The 21,921-nt window shown below is 53.9% G+C and overlaps 1 protein-coding gene across 1 annotated transcript in view; it reads right to left on the minus strand.

The window, feature by feature from the left end:
* Positions 1-1,512: 1,512 nt before the first annotated feature.
* The window catches only part of GRIN2A (glutamate ionotropic receptor NMDA type subunit 2A), a gene marked incomplete at both ends in the record, with an annotated part of 45,224 nt that continues 24,815 nt past the window's right edge, over positions 1,513-21,921 (minus strand). The window contains 11 exons of the mRNA XM_083373111.1: positions 1,513-3,291; positions 4,385-4,623; positions 5,485-5,672; positions 8,529-8,689; positions 9,324-9,553; positions 10,212-10,337; positions 11,084-11,237; positions 11,332-11,500; positions 11,714-11,919; positions 14,317-14,431; positions 20,243-20,835. Of these exons, the coding sequence (XP_083229237.1) occupies positions 1,513-3,291; positions 4,385-4,623; positions 5,485-5,672; positions 8,529-8,689; positions 9,324-9,553; positions 10,212-10,337; positions 11,084-11,237; positions 11,332-11,500; positions 11,714-11,919; positions 14,317-14,431; positions 20,243-20,835 (3,960 nt within the window). The remainder of the gene's footprint in view (positions 3,292-4,384; positions 4,624-5,484; positions 5,673-8,528; positions 8,690-9,323; positions 9,554-10,211; positions 10,338-11,083; positions 11,238-11,331; positions 11,501-11,713; positions 11,920-14,316; positions 14,432-20,242; positions 20,836-21,921) is intronic.

The raw sequence follows: 21,921 nt of genomic DNA on the forward strand, positions 1-21,921 counted from the left end.
CTTCCTTTCCCCTCCCTGATCCCACTACCCCTGGTGGCGCAGCGCAGAGGATCCGACCGGAGAAAGGCTGCCCTGTTCTTTTCCTTGCCAAGGCAAGTCCTGCACCTGCCGCTCGCCCTCTGCGTAAAGCGAAACACACAGGATCGGTAAGAAGGAAGGTGGGGCTGAGTTACCAAGGGGGACTGAAACGTGCAAACCAACGCTTAGCCTCACTCAAAAGATCGAGGGTTGTCTAAACTGAGAGGGCTGTTCTCACATGCTTATTTGGGGGGCACACCCAAGTGGCTCTACTTTGGCATAATTACGAGAGTAAACCCCACGCTTCCGGGACCTCCACTGGGATCATCTCTGCAGAGACTTTCCTGCACCTGGTTCTTTTCTGGGCCTCTGGACCCGGGGCCTCCTCCAGATTGGCAGCAAGAAGACCCCAGGGGCCCACCCGGCCACCCTCTGCCCCAGCCTGGTCTGGAGTTGCACCACAGGATCCCTCTGCTCTCTTAGCAGGAGGGGGGGTCACTGCCCTCCTTTCCTGAGACATGTCCCCCCCCTTCCTAGTTGAAGCCCCAGCGTGGAGCCGGTGACCTGCTTCCTTGCCTGGAGATCAGGAGGAGGAGGAGGAGGAGGAGGAGGAGGAGGAGGAGGAGGAGGAGGAGGAGGAGGAGGAGGAGTTGCTCCTCCTGGTGAGTTGCAGCTGGCTTTCTGCAAGACAGAGACAGATGAAGACAACACTGACTCCACTCATGGGCCCTGAGGTTTGTTTTTCTTTTTCTTTCTTTTTTTTTGCTTTTTTGCTCTCTTGTCTGTGTTTAAAAATAAATATGAGGCTAAATCATAGAGCTATAGCGATATATAGTTGTTTGTTTAAAAAAAGACTATCTTTCTAATCTCTTGGATGAGTCTTACCACAGTAAGTGTGCAAATGCATTCTTAAACTTGTTTTTTTGTTTAGCTTTTGTTCTGTGTCAAAGTACATGCATACCATATTGCTTATTCTCTGTTAAAAAATAAAATTTGGGAGGGCAGAATTACACGGGGCGAAAGTGCTAGAAGGACGGAGTCCGACCGACGGGGCAAAAGAACCATCCCGATAGAAAAATAACATCGTTGCCAACAGGGGGCGCCGCTTTTTCCCAATTCAGTGACCCTCCACGGTGGCCACTCGTGTCCTGCTTTAAACCATCCGGGGGGGGCAAATCTGCTCTACAGATTGGCCTTCGTTTGCATGGCTATTCCTTTGGATCGAGAATTGGATGGAACTCTACTAGGGGGGATTTTTTTGCCAAACTTAATTGATGGGGGGAGGGGGGAGACAGATCTATGGATAGTGTAGTCCGTGCAGTGGCTCTTGGGGAGTGGGCTGTCCCTTCCCATGGCCTCTTCCTGCTCCTTCTTTCTGGTGGAACTAAGCACATGGGAATGTGATCTACGCAAGGCAACCGGACTCTTCCCCCTTCTCCAACGTTCTGCTAAGGGCCGCCCTCTTTGGCCTCTGAGGCTCCCCAGAGATCAGCGTTACACGTCTGATTCTAGGCTAGGGATCTTCTTGTAATACACGCGTCTATTGCTGCAGGAGTTTAGCCCTCGTGGAGCAGAGTGCGTGCTGTTCTGAGGGGCAACGTAAGGCATCCCGTGCTCCGAAACACACGCGTCGTTGTGGACCCGGCCATCTCTGGAACAGTACGAGGCTGTCGATTTAACCGACGACCGGGAGACGCTGTCATAAGCCGGCTGTCTGTGCAGGCTGGCCGGACTCAGCGCCGGGACCGAGGTCTGGTCGTCGCAATAAGAGCGAAGAAAAGGGTTCTCTTCTGAGCACTCCAGGTACATGGACTTGATCCTCTTCCCGTCGTCCAACGTGCGTGTGAGAAGCGGGAGCTTGCCGCTCGAGTGTTTGCTTTGGGGCTCCCTGAAGAGGGTGGCATAGGGCCCCCCTTCCAGGAGCCTCTCCTTCTCCTTCAGGCTGATGCTGCGGGCCGTCCTGCCCCCGTTGCCGTCCCGATGCTTACCGAAGAGGTTGTCGAAGGAACGCTGCCGGCTGATTGGCAGCTTGCTCTTCCGGGGCAGCTGGGTGTTGTCCTCTTGGGCCCAGTCCTGCTGGCACAGTTCTTCCCGGGGCCTGGAGTTGGCGGGGCTCTGCAGCATCTGGCCCTCCTCGATGTCGTAGAGGCTGCCCATCCGCACGCAGGCGCCGCACCGGTAGGGCGACCGGCTCAAGTATTGCCCTGCGTAACTGGGCAGGCTGGTCAGGCAGCTCCGGCAGTGGGTGGCCTTCTGCCGGTATCGCTCATTCGCTTCGCCGTAGGCCACGTTCTTGTCTTTTGTGCCGTAGTGCTTTGGGTAGAGCTTGTACTGGTCGTTACCCGGAAGACTTTCCTCGTTGGACAAGGGATCCTGGTTGCTCTGCTCAGGCCCTCGGAAGTTGCCGTTGCGATCCTGATAGAGGTTGGAAAACTCGGCCAACTCGGGAAGGATAATGTCCTCTACATACTCGGGGGGGACATCTAGGTGGAAACTGTGCTGTTTGTCTGTCTCGATGATGTAAATTTTGTCCCGGGGTAAAGACTGCTTGCTCTTCAGGTAGGTCAGCTCCACCTCGCTGCAATCCTTGGGGTATTTCGATGCCGGCCTCTTCTTCACATTGTCCTTGGTCTTAAGGGGTTTGCTGCTGCTCTCCCCCTCCGTGTGGCCGGTGGCCCTGCTGGAGGAGTCGGAGACGTCCGAGTGGGCGTCTTCAGGGAGGTACCTGGAGCTCTTCAGGGAGTGCCGCCGGCTTCCCCCTGTGCCGTCGTCCCTCTGGGAACCGTGACTGTGCCGGAGGGAGTCTTGGCGCAGCGATTCCAGCGACTTCCTCCACAGCTGCCTCGGGCGGGAGTTCTCCTTGGCCTCTGCCGCCATGGTCACCTCCACCGTGTTCGGGTTGGACTCGTGCAGGGTGAGGGGGTGAGGCCCTTGGAAGACGTAGTTGTTGAGGTTATCGGGGTGGCGACCGGCAGAGAATGTCTGCAGCTCGTTCGTATTGTCACCAAAGACGTCCTGCTTGGGGCTCAGAGGGCGGTGGTTGTCCGAGAAGATGAAGCTGCCCTTTTCCATCATCAGGTCCATCATCAACGATCCACGGCGGATGAACTCGGCTGCTCTTTGTGGGGAATTGATCCGCCCGGGGTTCACGTTGCTCATATTCTTGGCCGTCTGCAGAAGCTTCAACATGTTGCTCTGAGAACTGGTCAGGGTGAAGTGGGGAGACTTTTTCTTCTCCTCAATGTGGACCCCATGGATGCAGCTGTAGATACCCTGCAGGGGAAGCAACGGGAAAGAGAGGCTGGGTTTCACTCACTTTCATTTTGAGGGGGGCTCAACGTAGAGCAAACTGACTCCTCACAATGACCATCGTGAGAATTAAACCAAGAGAGCGACGGAAATCAGTTACCATTAGGTGGAGAGTCCAGGGGAAAGACGGAAAAATATCTGCTCCCCCATATCATCCATCTTCAAGAATTTCTGATTAGTAACACCTGTACTCAGAAGTGACTAGCTACATAACTGCTCCTAACAAACCACGGTGGGTTTTTTGTGCTTCGGCCACCTCTCTGAACAGAGGCCGGACTGAGCGGGTGGGATGAACCCATAAACCCACCCGCCACGCAGTTGCCAACTACATCCTAAGAAATTCCTCAAATCAGGAGAAAAGGGGTCTTCTGCTTGAGTGAAGTCTTCCTTCCTTGTTCTGGGATAATTAGTTCTATGGCTGAGTAGTTCCATCCAATTATTTCTGTATACTTTTTGACAAGAACAGAACTGCAATTAACCAATTAAAGAACACCAACCCAGAGACGGCTGCAAGTTTAAACAACTCGCATTTAAACCAACTTATTTGGAAGCAAAAATCTGCTGGTGAAAGTGTTAAAAAGAAAAAGCCAATCAGTTTGCGTTCTCAGGGACAAGTAACTTCATTCAGAATGCTAATTACACTTACTGAAGCAGCCTAATTAATTGGGAAGGTCTGCCCAAGGTGCTCAGCTGCTGAATGCATGAATATTCGTGATAAACTGGCTGATTTGGATGCTGGAATAAAACCTGGGTTGGCCATTGGGGCCGGCCTTTAAAAACACCTCCTCCCCATCTCTTTCACCCCTCCCCCACACCCACACCCCCACACCTTGGCTGAGACACCTCCTGGGTTGGACTATACCCTTTCTTTTGTAGAACAGGGGAAAAAATTACGAGTGCCTGAATCCTCCTGTTTTGCCCGTTTTCTCAAGCATCACTCGTATCTGGTAAGGAGGAGCTCCCTTGCAGCACGTCTTTCAGTCACGGTGGATAAACTACCGTTATCCCATCATCCTGTGGAGAGGGAAACCCGACCGTGACCCGTGTCCATGCTCACCCTGCTGATGGAGAACAGCAACCCTGGCCGATCGGAGCACATCCCGGTGAAGCAGAAGCGGAGTTTCCAGTAAAACAGGTGCTCCCACACAAAGGTGATCAAGCTGAGCCCCATGGCAGCGGCCAGCATGTAAAACACGCCCGCCATGTTGTCGATGTCCAGCTGGCTACTCATGACCTCGTTCTTCTCGTTGTGGCAAATGCCGGTCAGCCAGAGAGTCTCCAGCTCCTCCATTTCCCCTGGAAAGAAAGGCCAGCGGAGGTGAGAGACAGACGGACGGCCAAAGCGGGAGGACGCGAGGGCGAAAGTCTCGCACGCCAAGGACGCTGAGTTGCAAGAGTGCTTTATGGCGATCTGGTCGCCAAGCCTCTCTCCCTCCAGAAGCAGAATTTGGCTTGTAAAGGAAATTCTTTTAAGGGACATTCTTCAAAGGAAATTCCCCCCACCCAGCTGGAATGCTAGAACGTGCACAGTTATTAAGGAATAAAAAAATCTGGGCGTACTGAAACCAAATATTATCCTCTTTCTGCTTTTTTTAAAGCAAAGGATGACGGTGGTTTTGTTGTCATTTCTCAGCTAGAAAAAAGGAGCTGTTAAAAACAGAAAAGGCGGATTCCCTCCCTTGGAAACAAGGCAAAAGATTATTAAATAACTGTCAAGAGAAACCAGTTTTCAGATGGGAGGAGAGAGCCAAAATGTCCCCTGGAGAGACAGGGTCAAATTAAGAAAGAGCATCTGGGCAGAGAGCCAAATTAAGGGCAATGGAATTAACAATCCCGCTGCTTCTCTTTTCCTTGACTTCGCAGGACTGGCAAAAGAAGGTTCTCATTTGGGGTTTCCAGTTTCCCACCAGAACAATTCAAATTCCTCAATTCCTGATCTCCTCCATGCTCAGAAACTAAGAGGGGTGTTGCAATCGGGGGGGGGGGATGAATTTGGAGGAAGGGTCGGGTTCTTGTAGATTTCCAGGCTCCATTCCCCTGGGCGAGGGGCTTTCTAGATCTGCCCAGTTCTTTCAAGCCATCTCAGCCACCATGCAGAGGCCGCCTTCCTCCTCCTTCCAGGAACGGCTGGCAGGGGGGCGCCGTTCTGCCACTCACCGTCTCCCACAAACTGCAGCAGCGCCAGGTCGATGGCCCTCTTCCAGGGCGACCCCTTCTGCAGGGCGATGCCGTAGCCCGTGGTGGCAAAGATGTAGCCGCTGCCGATGGTCACCAGCTTGCAGCCTTCGTCCCGCCCGGCCTTGTAGTTCAGCACTGCTGCGTCGTAGATGAAAGCGTCCAGCTTCCTGGAATACAAGGAAAGGGGGCTCAGCTGCTGGACGGAAAGAGGGCAGAGGGCTGCGTGCCACGTCCCGTGCCTTGACCCCAGGCCTTTGGGGGATCCCTGGTCCCTGATGAGTCCCCCTTCCCCGTACAGCTGCTTTCCCGTGGGGCAAGGTCCCACTTCTGGGTCTCCCCTCCTTCAGACGTGGACAAACGCCAGCAGTCTTTGAAAGCAAGGCTGAGCCCTTCAGGCCTGGAACTCAACTCCTCCCTTCAGCAGAGCTGCTCAAGGGCGCCGAAGAGGAAGGCGGGGGGGGGGGGCAGAGGACAGCCATGGATAAAGGATGTCTTCCTTTCTCTCTCAATCTGTATTGAGCCATCCCATCATCACCGCCATCTCCCTCCTCCTCCTCCAGCCTTCCTTCCTTCCTTCCTTTTATTCATTCATTCTCCGTCTCCTCTTTCACCATCTCCTTTCTGCCTTCTCTTCAATTAAAACATTCCCTTTCCAATTGTGAAGTTCTTTTAAATTCTTTATCCTGGCCCATCCAGAAAAAACAGCCAGGCTTGGCCTGACGCCGCCGTGGCCAGAGGGAGGACCTCCGCCAATCCCTCCTCCCACGGGTGCTCTGGCGATCCAGGCTGACCATAAAGCTACTCTGGGCATGCACAAAGCGTGACTTTCGGCGAAGAGCCGCAGGATGAAACAGGGCTTGTATACTCCGGGGTGAACATTTGAGGGCCGTTTTTCTCGGATCTTGAGGGTTTCGTATAAACTGCCCTCCTGAGCTCGGTGTCTCCAAAGTAATCAGCCTACGACACGCTAAATCCACTGGCAAAAGTAGGAGCAATCAAAACGCGTCATAAAACACGGCAACCGAGGCGCCATTTTTCAAACGGCAGCAGCCCAGTCCTGAGGGGATCTTGAGGGCGGATTCACTTGACAGCAGAGTTGCCAGTCTCCATTGGGGTCACTAAATGGGGACACACCATCGCCCTCTTTCTGCTGCTGGGGCTCTTCCGCTCCCGCTGCTGCTTCTGAACAGGAAGCCTCAGGATCCCGTCGAGTTTCAGGCAGGGCCGTAAAAAGAGCCCTTGATCGGTGGGGAGAAGATACACTACGGGGCCTTGCTTTTAAATCCAGGCCGTGCACAAGCCGAGTCACGGGTTTGGGGGGGGGGGAATTTCCATTAATGAACAGCCCGATCTTGCTTGATCAGACCTGGGCTCAACTGCAGCCATTCATCGCTCTCTGCTCTGGGCTGGTTTATTGCCTTCTTTCTTCTTGGATTTGCTTTGTGCACCTGATGTGAGCTCCGGCTGGGCCAGGCGTGATTTACAATTACTTTTAGGAATAATAACCAAAGCGTGCAATGCTAGATGTCCCCGGCATTCAATAAAACACTCCTTCCCGCCAGCCTTTCCCAGGGGGGCCAACTCCCCACTGGCCAAACGGGGTTGCCGTCCTTCCCCCCGCCGACCCCCCCCCAGGCTGTGCGGTGGCTGCTTCCTCCTCCGGACGCGCAGTTTTCAGTTACCGCATCCGTAACTCAAAATAGACAGCGCGCTGTCAGTTGTGTGGAGCGTCATTTTTCAGCGAGGGAACATTCATCACGCCCTTCACAACACTTGACAGAGAATAAAACACCAACGTGAATTTCCACGATGGGGTGAGGAGGGGGAAACAGGCAGAGATTTTCCCCTCCGAAGCCCCGGAAAAGAGGCAGGAATCGGGAATAAGGCGGCAGGGATGCCCGGCAGCTTTCGGTAAGGGAAAGGGGGATTGGTTGGCTGAATTCAGGACCTGGAGGGATTGTGGCCCTTTAATGTGGCCCTCCAGGACCAGTGGCAGTCTATCTGCCAGAGCCCTTGTGGCACAGTGGTTAGCATGCAGTATTGCAGGCTAATCTGCATTCCCACGGCCAGCAGTTCGATCCTGATCGGCTCAAGGCTGACTCTGCCTTCCGTCCTCCCGAGATTGTTAAAACGAGGAGCCAGCTTGTCGGGGGCAACTGGGCTGACTGCAAACCGCTTACAGAGGGGCTCCGAAGCACCGTGAAGCCGTTCAGAAGGGGCTGCTTCAAGGGCCAGTTGCTGGGAGCTTCTCTTCCACCCTGTTTGTCTCGTCAGCTCAGGATGATGGTCTCGGAGGAGGGAAAAACTCTCTAAAGCCAACGTTTCTCAACCTTGGCAGCTGGAAGATGTGTGAACGTCAACCCATCGGCTCCCCCTGGCATTGCTTCGTCTGCCAAACTTGAGATTTCTCTGCCCACCCCTCAGAGCGGCTCTCCCAGAGAGGGGGAAGCAGGAGGGAGGGAGGGGGAGTCCTTGGCAAGGGGTGGCCGGGGCTGTAGAGACCCGGCCCGTTGGGTGCTGGGGGGGGGGCTTAGGTTCTCTATGGGAGCCCGAGCCCCCTGGCAGGAATATCTCCCCTTGGGTTATCTGCAGGAGAAGCGGAAAGGGCCCCCACCCCTTCACCAGCAGGACTGCAATCCACCAAGCTCTTTCGGGAGAAACAAGGGGAGGGGGGAGACAGTGGGGGGGGCACAGAGGCTCAGCCATTTGTCCCCAGACAAGCCTTTCCTGCTCACAACCAAGAGACAGGCAGCCCCTTGGGGGGAGGGGTCCAAACAACTGCAGAGATGGGGAAAGCTCCTTTAAAGCCTTCCTCCAGTTGTTCTAGGAGGCTCCTGCCCCCCCCCCCCGTGGGTGACTCGATGTGGGGTTAGATGCCTCCTTGGAATTTCTGCATGCTCACGCATTGTGCCTTGTCCAACACCAGGATCTGTTACTCTTAAGGAAAGCCCCATGGAACCAAATCAGCCAGATTCCACCCCCAACCCCCGTGGCTGTTTCGCACGGCTCAGCCACCCACCTACCCAGTTTTCAAGCTGACCAAGGCGTCCTCCACTCCCTTCTGGTTGTACTTCACCATGTAAGCGTGCATCTCTTTGTAGTTGTTGCGGATGTTCCTCTCCGTGCTCCCATTGGGGACAGTCCCAAACCGGAAAGGAGGGGAGTAGGCGTAGGGCTGCTGGAACTGGGGCGGGGGGGGGGAGAGAGAAGAGATCACAGTTCCTGCGTCTCCCAAGGCTCTGCAGTTGCCCCCTCAGCCTGGCTGGCATGGAGGGACACCAGACTCACCAGCAGCATCCAGGGAAGAGCAGACCCCAACTCAGGAGAAGCCCAAGAACCCCCCCCGCCCACCTTGTACACACCCCTTCCTGCCTGGCCTGCCTCGTTGCTGCAGCCTCAGAGACGCTGCCTTGGCCAGTCAGACCATCCTCCACCCCCAACCCCAGATGTGTTCGAGTGCATCCGAAAGAGGAGAAAGGCATTCAATTAGCTTATTGATCCAAGCCTTGCTCATTCCCAGACTTCTACAGGAATCATATAGGTTCGCCTGAACTTTCCAGAATTTTGCGAAGCAGCTTGCAGCAGCCACAAAACGGCACATACCTGAGGCACGTATGCCAGAAAAATGCACTAATGAGGAGGAGACGTGTGCAAAAGACGACATCAAGGGGGAAGGAATACGTGCATCAGAAAAAGTGTGCAAAGAGCACAGACTAGGGAAGGTGTGTGTGCAGGCCCACCATCTGCTGATTTCGTCCCGGTTTCAAGCACAGCCGAATGTCTGGTGGATTGGAGAAAAGAGAAGCCATCCCACTGACCTTCTTATCGCTCAGCCCCGTGACTTGGTCCACAAATTCCTCCTGGATCATGAAGGCAGCCAGGTTGGCTGTGTAGCTGGCCAGGAAGATGACCGCAAAGAAGGCCCAGACCGAGACCATGATTTTGCTGGTGGTGCCTTTCGGGTTCTGCACCGGCACAGAGTTGTTGAACACCAGGCCCCACAGGAGCCACACGGCCTTCCCGATGGTGAAGGAGGGCCCGTGAGCATCTGGTGGGACGAAGCAGGCGAGAGGAGATGTGTCAGCTTAGGGGTCGCTCCACACACGCAACACGACTGCCCAGCCGTTTTCAGCTCTCTTCGTTTGCTCTTTGGCACAGTCCTTTCGCTTGTAAGGACAACCGGGAAGAGAATTCCTGTTGCTGAGCCCACCGGATCCACGCCCACTCAGAAGGGTGCCACACGCGGCTGTGATGTGCCCTCAGGCGATCCGGCAAGGGCGGAGACGCCCTGTGCAGCTGCTGGACCCACATCCCCTCTGCCCCACGGAGGGCTTGCTGCTGCTGAGGCCCGTAAGGCACCAGCCTGCCTCCCCCGAGAAGCTACTGTCAGAGGCTTTGCCAAGGTCGGGGCCAGAAGTCCATTCCCTCCAGGCTGTTCTTGAATCAGGAGGACCCGCTCCTTTCCTTCCTGGCCACTTCCAAACGCTGCTGTGACAGGGCTGGCACAGCGCACGGTGAAGGATGTTGGGAAGACCCGCCCCGGCCTCCCACATGGGGCACACCTTTCCCAGCCTCCCCCCCCCCCGAAAGGCCAGGTTGGGAAGTGTCCCCAAGTGACCCATGACCGGCAAGTCAGGGAAAGAGGCCGACCCGGGTCGCCTCCTGTGGCTGCTTCCCCTGGTTGAGGGGGGGCAGAAATGCGCTACCTTTCCCCTGGGCCAGGTTGCGGTTGTAGCCCACCGGGCTGAAGTACTCGAAGACAAAGACGGCGATGGCCGAGACCACCAGCAGCATGACGAACATCATCACCCAGACAGACGCGCTGAAGGGCTCTGGAACGAGAAGCGCGCCCGGTGGAGCAGCCTGTCTGCAGCAGGAACAATGACGCGGGACCCCGAGCTGCCAGCCGCCACCTCCCCCCTCCCCACCCCCTCCAGCCCCCGTCCCCTCCCTTGCCTTGCTGGAGGGGGTCCCTCCGCACAAGCCAAGCGGCGTGTGCTCATCTCTCAACACAACCACGTTTGCTGAGCCGCGATGCAGGTTGGTGAGCGGCAAACATGGAAGCAAAAGCTCCGGAGGGCCCAGAAGGCCGATGCAGCCGGAGGCATCCGCCCCTACCGCCCCGCCAAGCAACTTTGGGGAAGGGGCCGCTGGGCTCAGCAGCAAGTCCACAAGCCCACCACGGGGCGCCTGTGATCAGAGCAGGGAGAAAGAGGCGGGTGGTTTGCTGGGAAGAGCACTCTGAATGGAGGTCCTGTGCCCAAGTCAGCCCGGGGCAGGCAAGGCTGACCTAGAGAAAGGAACCAAACGCCCCAGCTCCTCTTCCTCCGTGACCCGTCCTGTGGGAAGGAGTTGGGCCTGTGCAGCCCACAGGAGACGCCACGGGGAAGTGGGGTTCCACCCTGAGGCTGAGCAGAGCCTGAGCAAACCCCTGGGTTGCAAAAACCAGCCCTGAAGAGAAGGAAAACCCCGCTTCATTGGGCCCTAAGGAGGGAGGGAGGGAGGGAGGGAGGGAGGGAGGGAGGGAGGGAGGGAGGGAGGGAGGGAGGGAGGGCAGCTTAGAGGGACGGAAACTCACCTAAAAAAGCAGAGGGAGAAACTGTGCCGTTACTCCGGGAGACCATGACGCTGATCCCAGTTTCCACAAAGGGCACCGAAAAATCGACCACCTCTGAGCGCTCGCCATTGATGGTGAGGGACCCAACAGCCATCACGGCTTGCTTCTTGACCACCTGTTGGCCGAGAGAAAAGAGGGGAGCTCAGGCTGAGGAAAAAGGAGGGGGAGTCTGGCCGAGCGGAGAGAGCTCTTTCAGCCGCAGGACTCACCTCCCCGATCATTCCATTCCACTCGTTGTTGATCTTTTTCCCGTGCTTCCCGTTGATCACAAGGTAGAGGTCGTACGTGAACTTGATGGTCCTGGAGAGCTTCTTCAGGATGTCAATGCAAAACCCTTTGCAACATTTCTTCAGGTTCTTCCCTTCTTTGGTGATGTTGCTGAGGAGACAAGCACAAAGATCTTCCTTCCTTCCTTCCTTCCTTCCTTCCCTCCTTCCTTCCCTCCTTCCTTCCCTCCTTCCTCTCTAACCCCCACCTCTAAATAAAGGGCAATGGGGTGAATCTGCAACCTGGGCCCCCGCCTGCTTCTCAAGACCTTTGGCAGACGGAGGGGCTTTGAGCTCGGCAAGGGCAAAAGACCCCCGGGCTTACTTGATGACGACGTATTTCCGGCAAGCCACGGTGTTCTTCACACAGGTCTCCGTCAAAGGGTCCATGTCTTCCACGATGACGAAGGGAGCCTCCTCCAAGGTGACGATGCTGAGGTGGTTGTGGTCTGGGACGCTGTCGTTGAACGAGTTGAACCGGGGCCAGACGGAGTATTTGTGCGTCAGCGTCTGGTTCTCCCATTCGCCCACCTGAGGAGCCAATGCAGGTAGGAGGTGAGCACAGGTGGGCACAGCTGAGTGGCAGCCACACGTCCAGGGAAGGAAAAGGAAGGGGCGGGACATTGGAGTGGGGGGGGTTGGGGGGGCAGAAGGTCCCTTAGGATCCTGGGATTATTTGTCCCTGGGTTTTGTTTAAGATCGGTATTTTATCATCCTTGCAGCTGCTGCTTTGCATAAAAAAGACATTTTTGAACATTTTCCGCGAGGAGGAAGCCTGGATAGTTGGTGCTGCCTTGCAGGATTGCCCAGGACTGGTGCTCAGTTTACTGACATCTGTCCACAAGATGCATCCAGATTCATTTCCTCATTTATTATGCCGGGATAATCCCCTTTGAACTCACGACACGTCCCTTCTAGGTCAGTCGGGTCTCTTTGGCCAGGTGGTGCCCCGATCACCACCTGCCAGCCCAGCTCTTCAGCTTAAGAGCGCCAGGAATTGTGATGCCTCTGAATTAAGGCGCTCTGACCTTATGCTACCCTGATGGAAAATCTTCTCTCCAGGTCCAAACGGCCCTTGAGCACCGCGAGGAGACATGGCCAAGTTGGGGAAAGAGCCGCTGGAGGAGGAGGAGGAGGAGGAGGAGGAGGAGGAGGAGGAGGAGGAGGAGGAGGAGGAGGAGGAGGAGGAGGAGGAGGAGGAGGAGGAGGAGGAAGAGGAGGAAACATGGAAGTGCCTGCTTCCCTGCCTGCTCTCCTCCTGGTTAAAGCCACAAATCCAGCTAAAAAAAGGGGGCTGCTTTTTTTTTACAGATCGTGGCGCAGGCTGCAGGGATGGATTCTCTGAGGCACAGAAGTGCTGACGTATCGACCAGGAATTCTTGCTGGAGTCACGGCCATCATCAAGACGACAAAGTGTCTCTCCAGGACAAAATGCTTTAAATCCAACAACCTCAGACGACAATTTGGGTCTGTTTGCTTGGCTGCCCAGCCAGAAACCCTGACCCAGCCAGACACCTACAGGCCTCCAGTTTGCAGTATTCAAGTAGATCTTGTATGGAACTTCAGAAAAATCCATCACACATCCAGACACACTTCAAGTAGCCTTGTAACATTTCCACCAGCTCCGGCATTAAAATAATTATTAATCTTAATTAAATGGCAATGTTTAGTCAATGCATTATTTAATAGGCGAAAAAGCAAGAAAACGTGTTTCCTACTAAACCGCACACAGCATTTATTTTAATTACTTTTCGGCGAAGGCACACGATAGCTACAAATGGCTGCTTCCAGCTGCAGAAAGACCATGGGGGGTGGGGGGCTCTTTAAAAATGATCTTTGCAAATCTTTTACCTATATATAGATGTGCTTTTTTTTACGGTGCACCCTTGCTCTGCTCCACTGGAAGAAAATTAGATATGAAATCATCAGAAAGTAAGAAGGGGGCAGAGGGTGGAGGGAAGGCACAGCCTCTACAGGGAATTGGCCAGATAAGGGGGATCTGAGTCCAGGCCATGGATGCAACGTGAGTAAAAATCTCAGACAAGCCCCTCCTTAGTTCACATAAAGAAAAGGGGAGGCAGGGGGAAAGGCGTTCAGTGAAGTAAGATTCTCTTACTATAGCTTTACAATAAGAGTAGCTACGTAGCATTGGTTTCTTAGCCTGGTCTACCATGTAGGCCTGGCATTACTTTACACCAGAGCAGGTATTCCTCACCGACACAAGAGAGTCCCCAATTTCAAGACACCTTCTATTTGAAAAGTTTGCCAACCCTACGCAAGTTTAAAGGTGAAGAACCCTAAAAAGAGACGGCTTTTCCCCACTAGTGTGAGGTGTGTCACCTTTCTACTTAAACTAATTCTCCAGGCAGGGAAGTAAGCCTGGATCAACCTGATGCCCATCGGCACCCCCTTTTTTAAAAAAAAAACTCGTTTCCGGGCTTAGGACCAGCCTAGCCTCCCTCAACCAATCCAGCCCCGTCTGAGCTGATCAGTCAGGTCTCTCCCAGGTGGGAGGCAGTGGGAGCCCTGGACCCTCTCGGCCCTTCCAGAGGAAGGGTCTGGAAGCTGCAGGCCAAGCCCACCTGCCACCACTGAACCAGGGGGCTTCAGAAGTCCTCTGCACAGCTGGCTGGTTGGAGATCCGGTCTGGCTCTCCCTGGGTCAGCACTGCGGGATCACAGTTTCCGTGAGCTTTTCTGTTTCCATTTCGGGCCTCTCCCGAGAAAGAGAGCAGCGCTTTAGGGGTAACGGCACCTTTCAATCAAAGCCTTTGCCGCACCAACGGTCCTCGGGCGGGGAAAGGCACACCTGGACAAAGGAAGCAAACTCTGAAGCCAGCTGCACACACAAACACAAGCAGTCGTGGCCGCCCCCTCCTCTCTCTGCTGACCCAGCCAGCCCAGCCCTCCCCTGGTGGACGTGGGTTACCTTCTCCCAGGCCCGGGTCTGGTTGAGGACGGTGACCACGAGCCGCGGCTGTGCTTGGTAGCCGTCCGTAGTGAAGGACAAGTCTCGGCCTTTCCAGGTCACGTTTAGCATAAACCTTGAAAGAAAGGAAACGTTCAAAGAGAAATTAATGAGCTGTCCAGCAGTTAATGAGCAAGCTAATTCAGTCGCTGGATTAATTCTGATGAAACATATGCTATAAATCCTCTCTTTGTTGCGAAAAGCCCATTTTTTAGGAGCCGGGATCCAATCCATCGTGCGGATGCCTGGCAATTAGTCCCACTGAAAGGCCAGCGACATTTACTTCCTATCCAAGGGTGGACCTAGAAGCGACCAGGGGGATTTCATGGCCGAAGACGCAAAGGGGCTGGGAGAGCCTGACTGGAAGAAGGGCCAAGCTTTAGATGCCCATGAAGGAAAGGCTGCAGTCGTCCTTAGGGCACCGGCCGTCCGGCCCCGTTTACCCCTTTGCTGCCTGGGCACCTTTCGGACGGGGCGTGAGAGTCCTTGATCGGCAGCGGATGCCTTTGGCCAACAGCCAGGGGAACTCCAAAGCCAGACCTTAGGTCCAACCTGCGGCATTTCCAGGGAGGGCTGGCAAACCCAAGTCCACTTTTAAATGGACTTTTAAGAAGGGGCGAATTTCCCCAAACCCATCCTTTAAAAAGAAAAAAACAATCGCTGGGCAGCTGACTTGGCCCAAGGCTGCTGGGTCCCCTTGGAGGGCTGCAAGGCGGGGAGGCTGTGGGGAGCTGGCCACACAGACACGTTTGGCCTGTCGTGGGGAGGACATCAGATAGATGGACTGAATCATTTTTTTAAAACAATGCTGGCCTTGCTCATAAATCCTTAATGCAATTATTAGAAGGGGGCTTATTTCAGAGGCAGTTGGGCAACGCAAGGGGGACACCTTGTGGCCAGCTATGAAAATAGTGGGGGGAAATGGGAGTTGGGGGGGGAAGGAGGGGGAGAGGGAGGGAGGAGTCCTCTCCAGCCCATGCCCGTCCTGCCGAGGCAGAGAGTGCAGCCTGCGAACGCTCGGCCCAATGCGAGGGTCCGGTCTGGCCTTCGGATGTTGGGCAACTCCACCTTCCACCAGAACCCGTGAAAAATAATCGTCCCGGGGATAAAATACGCAACAAGATAAAAGAAGGACAGGAGAAATGTGGGAATGAGGCCATTGCAGTGAAACCTCACCTTTGGAGCACCAACCTGAGAGCCCCGCTCGGGCAGGGCAGTCGACACACTATTACAGCTGCGTGTGGCTGTGTGCAATATACTCTGGTGCAGGGTGCAACGATCACCCTCACAATTATTGCCACGGCAGCCAAGATGCAAGCGAGAAATTCTACGTGAGCACCACTTATCCTCGCCGGAGGGGCAGAAGGTTTGAGAGGCTAAACCTCCTCTAGAGGAATTCCGCTGCTCGCCCCCCTCCTGGAGCCCGCTGGAGGACCGCTGGATCACCAGACGCATGCAATAAACTGGGCGTGCTTGACTGCACGATCCCATCTTGATTACTGCAACACGCTCAAACTGGGGAGGCCCCAGAAGCGGCAACCGATGCGGCAGACTAAGCTGCCAGCCAGCCTGAATGCAGGTGGATCCCCCAATTCCTGCCTCAAAAGGTCTGCGGGGGTCTTACACCTGTCTCACGCCTGCAAGAAGGCTCTGCTGCTTCGCACTCAGGATGCGGAACACACAAATAGGCACCCACATTCCACAGGCATTGCCTGCTCCTTCCCTTTTCCCTCTGCAAAGGCGCATCTCTTCCACCAGGCATTTAACACTCCATTGATCTTAATCATCACTTTAATTCACGCTTTAACTTCTAACCGTTTCCTTACATCCTGAGCACTTCCTGAGTGGAAAGGAAAGTGGGACGAAGCCACGAGCCTAACCCGGGGGGGGCATATCCATGCCCATCGGGGCTCCACCCTCGATCCAGGAACGCACCAGAAAGAGGAACTCTGTAAATCTCTGCCAGTGGCATTAAGAATACATTAGCGAGGAAAAACACCAAACACCAGAAGGGAAAACATTTCCGGGGTCCACCATTCGTGCAGGATGTCTCCCACCAGGCCTGCCTCTTCTGGTCCAAATGTTCCTCCTCTTCATAATGGGGGGGGGAAACCCCAAGCATCGTCATCCCCTTACTTGCAAACCACCAGCCCTGCTCTTGGAGGCCAGCCAAAAGCCTGACGCCGGAGAGCTGGGAGAAGAAGCGGCCTCTGGCTGCACAGCTGGCAACCTGGGAGGGCTTCTGGGGGCTGCTGCTCTGCTTGAAGCCTCCGCTCCAGAAGGCTGCCGGCCGTCTCTCCCCTTTCTGGTCCCTGCCAGCTAGGAGGGCAGCGCAAGCAGCAGCGCCAGGGCCCCGAGCCCAACTCCAGCTGGAGCAGACCCAGCTGGTTTCTCATAGGGGGCAATCAGATCCCTTTGGAAGAGGACCAGTCGTCTCCCTCTCAGGTTTTCACCCCTGCCAATGGGGGGGGGGGAGGGACTGTCCCCTCTTCTGGAAAATCCATACAGCTCTCGTGACTAGCAGGCAGCAAAGCAGAGAGCTTTCCACCAAGCGAGTTCACGACTAGGAAGAAGATGAAGTCGCATCTCTCCTTCCTGTTCCTCCTCCTTCACCCAAAAGGGAGGGGAGGGGTGAATGCCCTGGTGTGAACTGGGAAGGAAGGCCAAGCGACCTGCCTCACCCCCTCTCCTCATTCACCACCCATCTGGTCTACATTTCCCCCAGATTGCAATGCTCCCTGATTTTACGTCAGTCCTTTCAACCCTCCAAGCCTCAACTCAAGGCTTCCAATCAAGGAAATGGGCTGTAGCTTCATGTCAGATGAAATCAATGCGAGGGATATCTAAGCCAAGAGTCATGAGGAAGGAGCGTTTCTGAGCAACGCTCAAGAACTGGGTGTCTAAGGATTCCCCGATTCCAGCTTTAAGATCTCAGACAGTAGGAATCAGCATCTTCCAATAATGTGATTATCACTCTCTTTTCCCTTCCATTGGTCTTGAAAACAGAAAGACAGACAGACAGACATGATGAATGAATGGGTGGATAGACAGACAGACAGACAGAGACCTCCTGTTGCTTCCGGAATAACTTAATTACTGAATAATAATAATCTGTACCCCCCACCCCCCTTTTCTGCCCATCAACTGATCTCAAAAGCCAAGGAGCATTTGGACCTATTTAGTAGCTGGATCAGAGTAGGAAACTGGGAAAGCCTAGAAGTCTGTGGCAAACTGTTTTCATGCTGTTGCTAAGATCTGAGCTCTACTCAAGAGAAACCTTTTTTAAACAAAATAACACAAAAGAAACTTCTATTCTTGGTCTCTCCTCCCACAGCCAACTAACTGCGGGACAACCTGCCACAGGACAATTTAACAATTCAATCATTTAAAATAAATAAACAAATTTAATTTTTGTCATTCACATTTCATTCTGTCCCTCCTTTTGCATCCTTTCTTTAATGATTCTATTCCACCATTTGATATTTGTGTAAGTCTTGTCCCATGGCAAGTTGGCCGTGGCAAGTTGGCTGTGGTGAATGCTCTACACTGGAAGAATCAACCACCTTCCACCCTCTAAATCTCTCCTGGTGCCTAAAAGGCTCTTCCATTTTTCTGCCCTTCATTCAGAACTTCCTCCCCTTCCAAACTGCCTTTCCATAAAGTCTTTGGAAGCTCCCAGACAATTTAGGACTCAGAAGCTGGTGCCTTAAGCCCATAGCCAAGCCAGAGCGAAGCAGAGGAATCAACCCACCCTCTTCCTGGCTGTGGCTTCTGGGCTCCCTGCCTGCCTTCCTCTACTTTTAGGCTGCAGGGGGTGTTGACAGTACAACGTGCAAACGGGACAGTCTTCCATTTAAAGGAGGGGTTTTGTGTGTAAAGGGCTGTGCAGGCTGGTAACAGTTAATAAAGGCGGCAGCATCCTAGGAATGACAAACTCTCTCTTGCAAGGCCGTGGCTTCAATGGGCACAGAAGCGATGGGGGAAAGGCTGCATTGACAGCAGCAAGAACAGGTCGGAGGGGGGCTCAGAGGGACATGGTGGCCCTGGGGCTTTCAGAACCCCTTTAAGCAGGATTGGGGGGGGTCTAGTGATATCACCCAAGTCTATAAGCATCCTTCTTCCGCCTGCAGGCCTTCACGCTCCAAAACTAAAGTTGGGTGGGGTGGCAAGGCGAGACAACGACGTGACTCTGAGGGCCATCAGAAAGGGTGGAGGAGGACTTGGCCAAGGAGCCCCCTGCGTGGCTCAGACGGTGCCTCCCGAAGGAGAAACGGCAGCTGCGTCAGGGGATTCCAACGCTGCTGGCAGCACCAAGGACAGCTCCCCACCGAGCTGCCTTCTTTCTTGATGGCTGCTAACCAGAGCTGGAGAAGACCTCAAGAAGTGGCCAGATTGGGACAGCATTGGGAATGGGCTGGGAGTCCCGCCAATGACTCCCCACCCTTAGAAGAGAAGGGTGGGATTGTGGCCATAGAAGCCAGTCCCAGCTTCCACGTGGAGGCTGGAGATCCCCATTTCACTCGAGGGTCTTTCCTGGAAGAAGGGAGCCCCTGCACAGGAGTAAAGAATCAGCTTTCCCTGACTTCTGAAGTGATTCTCTAGCCTTCTGGCTGCAAAACTATCAGTGCCAGTCCATGGGTGATTGTATCCATATTCATGATTTGTGTTGCCAAAAGCGGACAACACTTGAGAAAAGTACAATCAATATCCAGCACTCTGCAGAGATGAAGGCGAGAGGCTGCTGAGAGGTGCCCCCCGAGAAAAGGGGAGAGGGACCTGCATCAGCACATACACCGCAAAGACAGCCGTTCGCCAAACAATTGTTCCTCCATGTTTATTTCGTATCTGCAGAGACATTTTCCCTTCTGGATGGGTCACTTCTGGGCTTCATCTACAACCACAAAGAAGATCCCCAACATCAAGAGGGAAAAAAGTCACTGGCCATTCAAAAAGGAAATATACAAATAAAGACAACTCTGTCCCCATCATAGTTTTAGCAATGAGAACTGTTTTTCCAACATGCTTCTTATTTGTATTCAGGTTACAACAGCCAAGGTTGGTGGCTACGTCTCCAGGATTCCGGTGGGATGGCTCCTGAATATTAATATGACCCTTCTCGGATCTAAGCCCTCCCCTTCTTAAAGCCATCCTCCTTTCAAGGTCACTTCCCCTTGCTCCACCGAGACAGCCTGGCCAAAGAGCCCTGGGCTCTGGTACCTACTCATGTCGCTTAATGTGAGGTTTTCAGCCTGGAGCTGCTGGCAAAGACAGACAGTTCAGCGTCTATGGAGGGTTTAGGCCATGAGTACCGACCAAGACAAATGGGCAAGAAGGTGGGCCCCACTCCCAGAAAGACGGCTTGGGCTGGCTGGGACGGACAGCAAAGGTCAGTTCAAAGCAATTTATCCAAGTGAGGCCACTCATTCTGCATTCAGTGACATCACCAGCTAAAGGGTCATCTCCTCCTGGCTCAAGGCCTAACAAATGAAATCTGGCTTTTCAGCAACATGCAGATGAGACAAGCAGCCTGAATTTACTCTGCTTGCCAGCGTCTGATGGGCTCAAAGTCCCTGGGAAGAAGGAGCTGCCCACAGCCATCCCAGCTCTCTTGAACCAGCAGTGGACCACCACCAGGTTCTTCAGGATGTTTCCTGGCTAAATTAACCAGTCTAATTGGGTTAGTTCCCTTCCTCCCTACCGCAGCCAATATCAGACGGGGCTGACCTGCAAGGCCACCGGAGGAAACTGCTTCAGGCTTCGGCCTGCCACAAATGCTTCCCTAGATGGATGAAGCATGTTCCGAGTTGACAGAGAAAAAGCTTTGCTCAACCTCTCAAAAACTGATTATTTTATTTTCCAGGGCTTTAAAGAACAAAGGAAGCCTTACTTGTGAAGCATGTGAGAGGGACGTTCGTTGTACTCTGTCTGCCCGTAGCAACTGGTCTTCGCCTCAGGGATGAAGGAATATTTTTCCAGCATGGCTGCAGCAGCCGTTGTAATAATCCCAAGGCCGTCCCGGATCCGAGCATCCAAACTGTAGTCCCATCCGTCATAGGCCACTGAAATCAGGCCTGAAGGAAAATTGTCAGGTGGGGTTTCCATGTTCCCACTGACCAAGCTGGGGACAATCCAGAAAAAGTCATAGCCCGTCAGGCCCAGGGAACGGGCTTCATCCAGGATGTACGTGGCCTCGTCTGTAGAGCAATAGAGCAGGATGACCGAAGAATGGATCTTCTTCAGCTGAATTGTGGACTTGGCATCGCCAACAGCCGCATCGAGGGTGACCACGTTTTGCATGTCCCAGCCCACAAAACTGTTCTCCACGGTGTACTTGACGAAGCCAATGAAGTCCCGATAGCCGGGGAAAGTGCTGGTCACCACGGAGAATATGTGCCAGTCGTAGTATTGCATGAACTTCAGCATGGTGATGGCCTCCTGTTGGATGGATGCCCCAAACTGGAAAAAGGTAGACATCTCATCCTGCAGAGGGCAAGAAAGAACAGAAAGGTAGCTTCATGTTAGACGGGAGAAGAACTGGGGCTCCTCACGGTCCCTCTGCTCCTTCCAGGATTAAAGTCAGCAAGGGGAGACCTTTCACTTGAGGGGCTGCTGGCTTGTGACCCTGAAAGCTGCTTCTTCCCACGTACTTCTCTGCCCTCTGTGGCCTGGCACGCTGAAGTCCGTGGGCTCAGCTCTCCAACTCTACTCATGAGTAGGTCTTCCCATTTTGGATTTTTGGTGGGTGAGACAGCCTTGCCAACAGTTACACAAGCCCCTTTTACTCTCTCTCCCACGTGCACACCGTTGCTGGATTAACCCCACAAAAAGAAGATTTCTCAAGGAAAAAGCAAACACATCCAAGCTGTTACTCATCAAGCCTAATTATGCATGTAGAGAAATCAAGAAAAAAACTACGTGACGCCAGTCCCTCATAGTTATTCATAACTATACTTGTTCCAGCTAAAACTCTGTAGAATCTGGTGGGCAAATGGAGGAATCAACCAGCCACCAGTGGACCTGAGGTTAACCTGACCTTCTGGTTAACCTTCCACATCCATCGTCACCCGAAAAGGCCCTTCACCCCAACTCCCCTCATGAGCTTTTATCCCTGCGCATTTCATGGGTGGGACGAGAAGGCCAAGTTCATTTAACCAAGGCCTTCGCCATTTCTGCACCGACAATGTGAGACTTTTAAATGATAAGAGTCACTTCCGCGGTGGTCCATTAATCTCCTCCAAACAACCTAACCCCTAAATAAATCATCCCTGTCTTGCTAACCAACATCGTGTCCAAATCACCACAAATGGCCAAGAACAGATTGTGGGGCCATCATGCAAACAACCGCCAAAAAGAGGAATTCGCTGCAGTGAGCTGACACCCCTCCCTGGGGGGAAGGTGATGGAGTTTAGATCTTCAGAGTTGTGATGCCTCCAAGGTAGGCCATACCCTGAGAAGGGGAAACCTGAGGCTCAGATGGCCATTTGCAAACCCACCTATTGAGGGCACAGGGTAGACCAGAGACTTTCTTTCCCACCGCAAGTGTTTCCACCCACTCCTAGGTAAGCT

Source organism: Vipera ursinii (genome assembly GCF_947247035.1).
Source record: "Vipera ursinii genome assembly, chromosome: 13".
NCBI lineage: Eukaryota > Metazoa > Chordata > Lepidosauria > Squamata > Viperidae > Vipera > Vipera ursinii.